At 38.7% G+C, this 12838-nt stretch overlaps 1 protein-coding gene across 6 annotated transcripts in view; it reads left to right on the forward strand.

Annotated features, from left to right (window-relative positions):
• RANBP3 (RAN binding protein 3) overlaps window positions 1–12838 on the forward strand; it is a 324639-nt gene that overhangs the window by 247346 nt on the left and 64455 nt on the right. For all 6 annotated transcript variants that reach the window (XR_014971945.1, XR_014971946.1, XR_014971944.1 and 3 more), the window contains 5 exons: window positions 146–224; window positions 1333–1435; window positions 6921–7045; window positions 7240–7360; window positions 7759–7901. Coding sequence is in view for 3 of the 6 variants with exons in the window: in XM_085637083.1 (XP_085493209.1) it covers window positions 146–224; window positions 1333–1435; window positions 6921–7045; window positions 7240–7360; window positions 7759–7901 (571 nt within the window). In the remaining 3 variants the exon portion in view is untranslated. The remainder of the gene's footprint in view (window positions 1–145; window positions 225–1332; window positions 1436–6920; window positions 7046–7239; window positions 7361–7758; window positions 7902–12838) is intronic.

Consider the following 12838-nt stretch of genomic DNA (forward strand, 5'->3'; position numbering starts at 1 on the left):
TGCACTGAGTAGAATAATATTCTCCAAGTCTTTATCCATATGGATTCCCAAATGGACTTAATGGGATCCAAAACACTTTTCCATCTGTTGTGACTTAACTGTAAACTAAGAAAGCTGCCTGATATTAACTAGCATTTCTCCTCAGTTTAGAGAACTCTGCAAACATCGCAGATGCCTCTGGGACCAGATTTGTATTTGGTCAGAATATGAGTGAAAGAGTTTTGGTGAGTATCTTCTTTGTCTCTAGTATTTTTTTATTTATTTAATTTTTATCAATGAAGAATGCTTGTTTGCCAATACAGAGCTGAACAGTTAATAATATTGATTGTTATGAATGCAATTGAAGCAAAAGGCACTATTTATCTTTAAAGTAATAATTGTGTACAATTTGTGAAAACCATCCTACTTTTTACTATTTTGTTGCATTTTTCCAAACATCGATCACTTAAAGTTTTAAATCATTTTTTGGTTTTATTGAGCCTGTTGATCGCTGTGAGGTAATTGCATGAAAGGTTTGGATATACTGTATCAAATGCACAGTAGTAGGTCCCCAAGTATTTATTGAAATATAGAACATAGTGCATGCATGTTAACACAGTTAAAAGTTTCCACCAATTTGAAAATCCTATCATTCACAGATGTATGTGATAATACATATGTCCTGTAATTTTGTCATAAAATTTATTTTCCACGGTTACTGCTTACAATAGTTGTCTCTTTGGAAATTATTGCAAAAAGCCAAACAGAACTTGTATACACCGTAGAGGTGGTAGAATGTCACTCATGCAGTCAAAGTTAAATCTTTCTGCTCATAGTTACTGCAGGTATTAGTCTAGCTAGCATGAGTCGCTGTTATGCTGCCAAGGAGGATTGAAAGATTGAGGCCAAGAGATCTGTGAGAAAGTAAGAACGTCTCACGATTATAACATTGCTAGTCTTTCTCTTGCCATTACTTTTCTTTTCTTACCGCCTTAACATCCATTTGTCCACCTCTATAATAGTTTAGTTGTTCAGTAGGATATCAATTGGATTCTCTTCTTACTTGGCCAGCTGTTACTGTGGTTCCTTTGTACTACGAATCAAACTGCCTTGTCAGTGGACCTGGAAATGTTAATTATTAGCATCTTTAAATGCTGTGTTTTTTCATTAAATGTAAGTTTGGGTTAGTTGCACATTTGCTTTACAATAAGATCCAACAGTGATTAATTATTTTCCCATTTACTTGTACAACTTGTTAATAGAAGTTAAGTGCCCAGGATTTATCTTGCAGCCTGCTTGCTTAGAAATGACAGTTCTGGATGGATGCTTATGGATGTTTATTCCCTCCACCAGAGTCCACCTAAAATGAATGAACTTGGCAATGAGAGTACCAGGGAAAATGCTGGTGTTGAGTCTGGCTCAGAGAGTTCATCACAGGAAGCAACGCCAGAAAAGTGTAAGTTATCACTTATTCTTAATGTGTGATTGAGCAGAAGAAGAAATGGTTTAAAGTAGGACTCTGAACAAAACATTGCATACCATGTTACGCCTAAGCTTTTAGACTGGTACTAATGTTGCAATGTTTTACGTCAGTGGTTCCCAAACTTTTGAGTCCTGAGGACCCCAATTGAGTCACCACTGGAAGCCGGGGACCCCCAAGCAATTTGTTGAATTTAAATTTCAAACATTAAAACAGTAATTCAAAAAAAATAAACACATGTGTGCACACAAAACAAATACTCGAATTACTAAGGATTTTAGGGGCATATTTACAAGTCCCTATCGCCATGGGAATGTTACTTTTTGCAATGTTCCTGTGGCGATAGGGGCTTCGCCTTATTTACAAGGCAGCGTTAAGCCACTTATAGTGGCTTAACGCTGCCTTGTAAATAAGGCCCCCTTTCACGAAATGCTTAGCGTGAAAGAGGTGGGCAGTGGGAGTTGCAGTGGGCACCCCAACACCCATTGATGTTGACGCTGCCCTATATTTACAAGGACAGCTTAAATAGGAGACAGCACCTAACTTAAGACCATGAAAAACCTGGTCTTAACTTGGCGAAACGAGGGGAAATGTCTTATTTCTCCTCGTTTTTGCTTTTTCCCACGGAAAAAGCAAAACACCTTGGATTGTTTATGTTCAGGAAGGTGACCCTTCCTGCACATAAACAATCTTTAATAAAATTTACGTTTTGTAAATTCCATGTGTGCTGCATTAGGCAGCACACATAGAGGTGACAAAACGGCATTTCAAAACTGTTCATGTGCAGGAAGTGGGAACTTCCTGCACATAAACAATCTTCCCCTGCACGCAGACACCCTTGCACTATGGTGCAAGGGTGCCTGCATTGGCTCTACACTGCTAAGTGTAGTGTAGTGCCAGCGCAGGGGGAAATGCAAGGCTGCACCATATTCTTGTAAATATGGTGCAGCCCTGCATTTCTGAAGTGTGTTGTTAAGCCAAGGAGACTAATGACACGCTCCGCCAATTCTGTTGTAAATATATCCCTTCGTATTTTATATTGAAAGAATTTGCAAAGAAACTGAAACTTTCAATGGGACGGTTGGTGCTGCATCTCCGTGACTAACTTTTGAATGATTGGTTTTATTTTGCAGTATGAGGCTCCTGCTCCTGCCAGGGCCTGACTGGAAACCTAAAGCAGCCCTGGCAAATGTTTTCAGACCAGTCCCTATACGGTGCACATAAAGTGCAGTGAATGAGCCTGACCACTACTAAGGGGGCTTTGGGAGGCTCTCCCCCCCAAAACAATTTAGGAAACAATGGTGCTGTCTACAACACATTTATCATTATATAATGAATTGTATTAGCTTTTAAAGAATTGTAAATAAAGACCTTACTATGCACCACAATACGACAATCTTTGTTGGGGTTCTTCAATGATTCTCTTATTATCACCCTCCAATAGTGCCTCTCATCTCTCCATATCCCCGCTGTCACATGTATTTAATTTATTTTAGCATCTCTCATACCATTGTAGGATGTCAGAGCACTTTACATCACACACATATAGAGATAAAGAATCCTACGTGTAAATCAGTGTATAGAAAATGTTACATAAGGCAAAGGGGACTACAAGGTGTAGGATTCACATGTCATTCATACTGGTAGGCATTTTTAAAGAGTGCTTGGTCTGGAGAAGCACAAACTCAGCATTCAGAACATAACACAGTGGTTAGCATTGACTTTAACAAGAAAAATGTATTTCCACCCTAATAAACCTTTTTAGCAGCATTAGGATAATGATAGACTGGGAATAAACATATGTTACTAACTTTTACCATGCAGTTTGCAAGCAGCTCTTTGATGACAGTTTATAGGTCACTGTGCTAGATTACGATTGTCACTTATGAACTTCATAGTAACAAAAGAATCTCTCTGACAAAATCAGTAACCCACAGACCTTTGCACATAAAATCTGTTTTTTAAAATGCATTGTACACGTTCTTTGCAGTAGGTATATTAACCCTCTGTGTCACATTAGATAAGTCAAAACTGCCACTGGACAAAACTCTCATCTCTCTACAGCAGGTACATTAATCACTGGTATTTTCTTGACACTTTTATAGTTGCTGGAAAACTTTTACAATGAACTTTGCAGTGCTTTTAAAACTGCTGCCTGCGGACCCCCTGAGAATGTGCCACGGACCCCTGGGGGTCCTCGGACCCCAGTTTGGCAAACACTGTTTTACGTTATACACTTGATGTTAAACTCAAGGTAAAAATAAATAACAAACATATTTAGAGATTATGTTCTACCATTCCTGTGGTCCAATTTTCTTTCCAAAATTCTGTAGCATCAAGACATGGGTCCGTTTATTCTCTCAAGAACGAGGTCTTTCATGCCCTAACAGTTTAGGTGCTGCAAGCTTAGGCAGGTATTTAACACTGCTGTAACGGTTTGCATGTGGTTTTAATATAAAATACTATTTACATTCTCATGTTGCTTAATATAGTATCTTGTGTAGCTATTTGTGTGCTTGAAGTTAAAGGTGTGTTTGAACATTTTAGCAATTTGGAAGCTACCGTGCACTGTCAGTCCTCCATAAACTCATGTCACAGCCTCAACCAGTGATTTATTGATAATTGGACATGGCATCAATAATTTTCACTTTGTAGTCAAATAGAAACTGTTTGTAGAACCTGTCAGTGATCAAAAAGTGTGAATGATTTTGCTGACCTCCTGAATTTTTTTATTTTACAAAACCCACCATTCTTCTAAAAAATTAAAGTGAATTATTTCATGATAACCATGTTCAATGGATTTTAAAAATGGTCATCATATTTTGTCAGTTAGCTGCAAAACCATGTGCTTTATGGACAGGCGTTTTGTGGTTTCATTGTCAATTACCCATACTCCAAGTTTATTTTTTCTTATTCAAAATGCTACACATTAGGAACATTGATCTGTTATTGATTGACACACTATTTATAGCCTTTCACCTGGTAGTTTTAAAAAGTTTTGGCCTTCACCCGGAGATTGTGTAATGAAATGTATGATGCAGACTCGTGTTTCAGAGTGGCCCAAGCATCAGCTCCATCTCCTGAACTTGTTCGTGCAAGAAATGCAGATGCTGGAAAGTTTCAGTATAAATTTAGGAATCTTGTCATAGAAAACGTTGATTGCTAATTTTAGGATTTCTGAACTTTTTCAGTGTTAGATATCAAGCCTGTGGGGCAGGCTTAATTTACTTAAATGCCCAAGTTGCAGTCAAAAGTCCACCTGGACTAATAAACTAATTTGTGGTTTTGTAACCACTGGTGAGAGATGACAAAGGAAGATGGTGCAACACGTGCAGCACTTAAGCAAAAAGCAGTATAGCTTCACAGACTGACATTAGTGAGAGAAGGAAAGCCTTTGAATAATAAGCATGGCACTGAGGTAGACATCAAAACACACAAGATGAATGACGGAATGTTGCACATTGGCAAAACATTCACGCCCAGTCACAGATCTGGGTTTAATCCATCGTTATTTTGCTCACCACGCCACCCCAGTTCAGACATAGCCATATGCAAATCAGTCTTGACCCTGTGCCTCATGGGAACAGTCCAGCCCGAACTGCCAAGCCATGTCTTTCCTGGACCGAGATCAAGCATCCTAGGACCGGTTTCGGGGTTTCACCCCTGTTCAGCCAGGATAGCTTGACTCCAGTGGCGTAGTGAGCACGGGACCCGCGTCCATCATCTTGTGTGTTTTGCTGTTCGCCCTGTGTGGGAAGGGTATGCCCAGACGTGGGTACCGTGCTCACTACGCCACTGGAGTCAAGCTATCCTGGCTGAAGAGGGATGAAGCCCCAACACCGGTCCTAGGATGCTTGATTCCGGTCCAGGGAAGACATGGCTTGGCAGTTCGGGCTGGACTGTTCCCATGAGGCACAGGGTCAAGACTGATTTGCATATGGCCATGTCTGAACTGGGGTGGCGTGGTGAGCGAAATAACGATGGATTAAACCCAGATCTGTGACTGGGGGTGAATGTTTTGCCAATGCGCAACATACCGTCCATCATCTTATGTGTTTTACTGAGGTAGACATCACAGCATCCAGTCATTACCCAGAGGCCGACTGACCCAAAGCCCACTCTATATTGTATTGTAGATATATTGTCTTCAAGAAGACAAGGAAACTCTGTGGAGCGAAGGAGAAATGTGGGCAGACATAGCTGCACAGTGTGTATGGTAATATAAACTCCTAAACAACACATGTGCGTCTATGGGAGAAGTGTGCCTGTCTGTGGGTTTCACTGGATCAGGAGAAATCTTCAAGCTCCCACATCAAAAGCAAACTATCGAATCCAGGGCGACAAGTGGGAAGAAAATATAATCATTTGTTTAGGAGATATTTCTGAAGTTCATTAGCCATAGAGTAATATAAAATATATTCCATTCATGCAGGATGAAGCAGTGTGGTAAATTGAGAAAGGAGCCTTTTGAAGAAGATCCGATATTGCCTTTTGTCTTAATATGACCTCTATAATCATGTGTTGCAAATTGGGCATACCCAAAATATCCTTGGGTATTTTGAAAAAGGGTATTATGTATTTCTATTTCTAACCATTAACTTTTGTATGAAAACTGTGTAATATGCTCATTCTTTGGCCTTTTTTTTTTTTACACCAGAGGCGGTTGGGCATTGATAAAAGTAGTGATAGAACCTAGCAAACCCATTTATCTTTTTAAGTATAATACTTTTTCTCATTACTATGTACACATCACACTGGAGCCCCTATTGAGCCCTGTTTGGAAAAAAGTGGAGTTTGCAGGGGATGGAATCTGTGGGAATTGTCTCTAAAGAGTTCTTTAAAAAGCTGATCTAGATATTCATCAGTCAATTCATTGTAATAAAATTTAGGGTGCTAGTAGACTGTAGTGAGTTTTAGCTCCCTGTCGTCCTTCCTTCAGGTGGAGGAATAAGTGAAGGGAACTTGGTTGAGTTTGTCTACGCGTTGGCCCCCTTGATTATTGTTTCGGTCATGTTTTTGGTGTATTATCCTACCCCGGTTAACATGTTGACACATTTCGGTGTGGGCATTTCAGGTTATCATTAGGGCATCGACTGACCAGATCTTAGTGATTCAAATGGTGGGGTGTATAAGAAAGTATCTCTGGGTATTTATTTCTTCAATATCATAATTGGCCCATTGGAGTTTGTCCAAGTGCTGACAGAGCAGTCCGTTCTGCTGTACTGCTCGATGTGTGATCGAGGGGACTCGGGTGCTGGTTCAAGCACATCGATTGGTCACATTGAGCTCCCACCCACCCCATCTTGAGGGAGGATATTTAAAATCCAATTGCCTTTGATGTTAAACTACTTCAAATATAGATTCTCTGCTTGTATTTGGTTGGCTTTGTGGAAGTAATTGGTTTGGTTTTATATCTTTTGTTGCTTCCAGATTCTAAAAGCCTATTATCTCCTTGTTACAGCTAATAATATTTCAGAGTCCCTGGCAGAGTCTGCCGCAGCTTATACAAAGGCAACAGCAAGAAAATGTTTACTGGAAAAAGTAGAGGTGATAACTGGGGAAGAGGCCGAGAGCAATGTGTTACAGGTAAAAACAAAATATATACATGGAACTCTGATGTGACTGTGCAGTTTTTGTTCATTGTTAGGAAGAACACAAACTATACTACTTTATAATGACTACACAGTATGGTGTTTCTAGAAAGAATAGGGTGTGAAATAAACTACTTGGTAAATATGTCCCATACCAATAAATATTTTCATGCAACTCCTTTCTGCTAGATTCAATGCAAGCTGTTTGTATTTGACAAGAACTCCCAGTCGTGGGTAGAAAGAGGGAGAGGACTTTTGAGGCTCAACGACATGGCATCAACAGATGACGGGACATTGCAGTCCCGACTAGGTGAGAAAAGATGATAGAGACTGGTTTAGAGTTTTGTACAATGACTTATGGCATCCACATGTGCATGATTTTCTGTTTTATTGAGTGGTCAGAAATATGAAGCTGGAACTGTTTCATAGTTAAAAACAATGTTCTTAATCTGGTGTCGGACACTCGCGCATGTTCTTTGTGTAGCCTGACTGAATTACATTCGCAAGTAAATTTACACTTCCTTTGTCTTAGATAGCTCCATATGCTCCTACAGGAGCTTGTTTTGGAAGCATTCCATAACCTAGACTGGGATTTGTCAGGAAAAGCAAAATGGCTTCCTTGTCATGAAGTACTGTCTTTTGTATTTTCATTTTATTGTGCCATCAATGTGAGGTGTGCATTAGATCAATGTTTTTTTCTTTTTCTAGTGATGCGGACCCAGGGAAGTTTGAGGTTAATTCTCAACACCAAACTCTGGGCTCAGATGCAGATAGACAAAGCCAGTGAAAAGAGTATCCGAATAACAGCAATGGACACAGAGGACCAAGGAGTGAAAGTGTTCCTCATATCGGTGAGCAGGAAGCCTCTGTTGAATAAAAACATGGAAATGCCACTTTAACTAAGGAAGTCTATGGGCATCCGTGATTAGGAAATTGCTGTCAGTTAACAGGGTCTGAAATCTAAGGCTGACTAATTTTAAACCTGGTTTGTTGAGGGGTTTCATATGTGTACTTTGCTTCATTTATGCAGGTGTTACAGTTGGCTTTTATAGTTACTATTTTTGTTTTTTATTACCTTTTTGTCGATATATAGCGCAAGCGTTATTAGTAGCGTCCAGGCACTCACATATACTAAAGTGGGGAACGGGGATGTAGAGCAGTATCGGAGGAGAATAGTCCCAGATGGATGTCAAGTTGTGATGACTATGAGAAAGAACCAATATTTGTCGTGCAAGCTGTCTTCAACACATTTTGGAGCTTTCTGAAGTATGCCTCAATGCAAAGGAATCTAACATAACTTTTTCTCCATACAGTCAAAACAAAAATGTTGGCATCTGTAACTATAGTTTATTTTGTGAGGCCTACCTGTAATATCTGGTCTTGAGTTTAGGATGGCCAGCCAGTATTTAGACAGAAGTCAGTGCAGATTTTTTTCAAGCCAAGGAAGCAGTCAGCTGCTTAGCTTTTGGCTTACTGGACAGCACCTATTATTTAGAGGGAAAACGTAATTATGGTACAGTGGTCAGTCTTGGAGCAGGTGATTGTCAAGGGTAGGGAAATGCCATTGTCACATTCATAAGAAAAAAGTGCAAGGTCAGTATTGTATTTTGGAAGGATTGTATAATCTAGACCAGTGTTTGCTCGGGAAAGCAATATGTCTCCCTTGTCATGAATGTTCATTTTAGTTGTAAACATTCAGCAATGCAATTAGAAAAATGTGTTTATGTTCTGGGCTCTGATGTTGATTGACAAAGTCAGCAGTAAAAGTATTAACTCCATCTATAATGTCTCTACACTTCAAACATTTGATGTATTGTTTGTGCTCTTGAGAGTGGTTAGCTGAATAAACGGGAGGTATGATTGCCAAATTCTAGAAGCAAAACTTCTATTTTGGATCCATTCATGTGTAACCAGTTGCTTTGCATCCAGTATAGTGGCATCAACTTTCAAATTACACCTCAAACCATATTTAGATCTGGTGGCTGTTTGAATGCATATAGGAGGCTGTGCTGTGTCCCTGGCAGATGATCGGAGATGGCATGGAGTGATACAAAAACACAGATGACTTGAGTGCTTGGTCTCTTGGCTTAGTTTTGATGGTCCCTGACTCAGATTATATCATTTCAGTGGAGGTTGATCAGGACTTCCTAGTTGGTTGGGGGTGAGGGTTTGGAGGTGTTGGAATTGGTTACAGCAGGTGTAGGAAACGCCAGCTTCCCACAGCAGGTAAATCAGGAAGGAAATGAGCAGTTCTTTCTAAATCTAAAATTGTTCGAGAAGGTCTTTATTTAAGTAGTTTGTTCTTTTTCAAAAAGACGTTTTTAGAGCAGTTGAGGGGCTATTTGTTCAATTTATGAAGTGTGTGCACTTCATTTTGACTGTGCAAGAAGTCCTTATTTAGCCCAACATCTTCCAAAAGATCCATCCCTTAGAAACTGAAGGTTGTTGCTCGATCTCAATTAGCATATTTAATTGGCAAGTGTTTTTTTTCTTCTTCAAGTAAAGTGTGGAAGTTGTGTCAGAATTTTTCAGATCCAGATTTTTCTTGGAGCAGAAGAATGTTGATTGTCGGAAAGTGCTAGGAGAAAGGTGTTGCCCCCGTCCTGTTCAGGTTTCTCTCTGATCTAACTCTGGTTTATTAGTAGATGGCATAGCTTTCATCTATGGTCCGCCTCCCCCAGACAAGTGGATACTCTCATGGACTGTCGAGGTTAGAGGTCAGTATGACTTTGCTCCAGTTGGGTGGAATCTAGGTTGTGTATATTTTCTGTCAGACCTTGCATGAATGCATCCAGGTGTCATTGACTCAAATGTTGAACTCTCCCAATAGTGACTAGGCAGTTTGTGGTAGATAGAGGTGCTTTGCCAGATCCAAAACATCCGTTTGAAAAGTAACAACCTAGGCAATTCTTATAGATAACAACTGAAAGTATTTTCTATCCAATAGTCAGAACAATTTAAGCAGTGAGACGAAAAAATGAAAATTGTAGTTCTTTTTTAATTATAATTGTTTAGTACATTCAAAGATAAAAACAAATTTATTATATACATAGTAAAAAATCATGACAAACAATAAAATAGGTTGTAGACTACATAAGAATGAAAAGTAAACAAATGCGGTGGCACAACTGTATACTATTCGACGCGCGTTTCGGCGTAGTTAACGCCTTCGTCAGGAAAAAAGCCACAATTCCTGTAATGTAAAAACAAAAAGATTCTAAATCATATTTCGTCACTGCTTATTTATATACATATATGATGCAATTTTCGTTATTGAGTTTAACATATCTTGAGTCTGACTAGGATATTTGATTCAATATACATGAAGTATGCCTTCAATCACAAAGATATAATAGTGACTTCTCTCTTAGAACAGATGATAAATTTAATCAAAAAAAGAAGAGAACAATGTCTATAACGTCACTATCATGAAGATACAATAAAACATTTGGAAAAGTATATTTTTTTCTAACTTATCATCATTTTTCTGGTTGTTAGAATTTTTGCAAGAGAAAAGGATAGAGAGAAAACATGGAACAGATAGGTGTGTTCTAGATCTATCTAAAATAGTAAGTGTTTCATCATGTGTCTACCTGTACTCCAAGATGCAAAGGTAGGGGTTCCAGGAAATTAAGTAGGTTCTTTTCAGATAAATAGACACCTATTAATGTAGAACACATGGTTATATTTTTCCGTATATAGCAATAGCCATCTTGTTAATTCTAATTAGACAATGATGATTGGTACCTTGATGGATGTTTAGTCATTCAGTTACAGACAGTTGATTTGCGAAGGAATTACTATTCTTTTATACTTTTCGTTTCGATGGACCCGTGTAAATAGCAAGACCTGGAGCAATAAGGATTAAGGAATATATAAGTGGCTGCTGTTTAAAACTAAATGAGATAATGCAGCTGGGTGCAGTTATTACGTTACCTTATTTGATGGTAATTTACGAGTGAATGATAATTCTATTATACTTCATTGCGAAGAGCTCATATGTGTAGTAAAACCTAAGAAAATGGGGATAAAGGGATATTTAAGTGACTGCTACATGAATCTAAACGACATAATGAGGCTAGGTTTTTAGCTAGTGTAGTTACCGCATTACCTGGTTTAATGGTGAATTCTTGCAAATGCCGAATCTTGATAAAATGATGGATGCTTAAAACATTGACAGTGGAAGCGTAGTAGGTATGATATAACCTGGGGATTGAGGGTAACCAAGATAAAGTCAGATAATGGTGTAAGTGAAAGATATACAAAAATATCTGAGCAGCTACTGTGTTTATCGAAACAAGACACCGCTAATAGACTACCGAGTAGTGGAACACGCTGCTCTTTAAATAGTACATGAATCTGAAGTTTTAATATGATTCATGTGTATACGATAGATATCGTTATAAAGTTGTTATCAGCTGCAGTATTTATTAGCAGGGCGTGGTCACGTTATATTTATTTTGAAAATGTCTATAGCTCGAACTAGAATCTAGACAGGCTTACTTGGATATTAGGGACGCTTGCAAAGTAGACCACGCTGTTTGTGATATAGTCATACGATGCAATGTTGGTATATTAAAAGAGGATACGGTCACGTTATATATATATATATATACAAATTAGGTGTTAAATCACTATGTGAAAATAGGAAAAGGCTTGTCTTAGTATAAAAAACGTTAGCGGTGTCAGGTTGGCTCGTAATGACCTAGCCGCTAAATCTTTACTTCATTGGTGTCTAGAAGTAATGCTGAGTGACGGACAAGCTTACCTTCGTATTAGAAGCGCTTACGATGTCGACCGGGCTCTGTTAGTGATGGTTGAAACAATGTATCTCTATGTGTCCTGCATATATATTGGTTCTCGTCATTTTGGAGGGTGTCTTCTGATTGGTGCATTTCTAGAGCAAAACGTATGGGGCTTACGTTGCTCTAACAGTATTAGGCTGCGTGTATCGCTTTATTCAAATGGCGTGTTGCTATTGGATGGAACAGTTAACGTATGGGTAGAGCGTATCGATTTTCAAGTCGTATTTGAATACGGCGTAAGGAGAGGGCGCGAAAATAAAGGTCGCTAACATGTGGTGGTCTCTCCCATTTCTTGTTTGATAATTTAATCGCCTTAATTGTGTTCGGAGATGTGTGTAGTTAACAAACGGTTACTACCACCGTGTTGTATAGTAGAATGCATGATGTCTCGCATTAATCACAGAGTGTATAGAATGGATGTCAAAGAGATTTTTCCATAGCTAATCGAGCAATGTTTAATTTTTTAAGTAGTGGAATACAGTATCCCTAGCAATAAACTGATAGGTACAACACAAGTTTATATTTCAAAACGGTCTATTTGAAAAAATTAGGAAGGAGAGCTCTTCATTTTTTACGTTATTATTGGAGGGGGGATTTTTTCAGCGTCTTTTTTGATTATGATATTTCTTAATCATGGGGATGTATCAGGGGCGAAATCGAGATCTGGTATATATATGTATATCCTATTGGACAGACGGCGGACTAGAATGTACTTTAAATGATTGCATTTTCCCATGGCAATTCATTGTTGAGACCGTTCTTAAACGTGTTCAATGAAAAAATCCAAAAGACTTCCCGTTTCTTGCGAATTTTGGTTCCATATGTCTCTTCTGGTATATTGATTTTTTCTAGAATGCTCCAGCGGATGTCTTCTGGTTTGTGTTGGAGTTCTAAGAAATGTTTTACAAGGGGGGCTGTTAGTTTTTTAGTTCTTATTGCTGAGCGATGTTCAGATATTCTAGTTTGTATTGCCCTTGACGTTT

This window comes from Triturus cristatus, chromosome 12, assembly GCF_964204655.1.
Source record: "Triturus cristatus chromosome 12, aTriCri1.1, whole genome shotgun sequence".
NCBI classification, from domain to species: domain Eukaryota; kingdom Metazoa; phylum Chordata; class Amphibia; order Caudata; family Salamandridae; genus Triturus; species Triturus cristatus.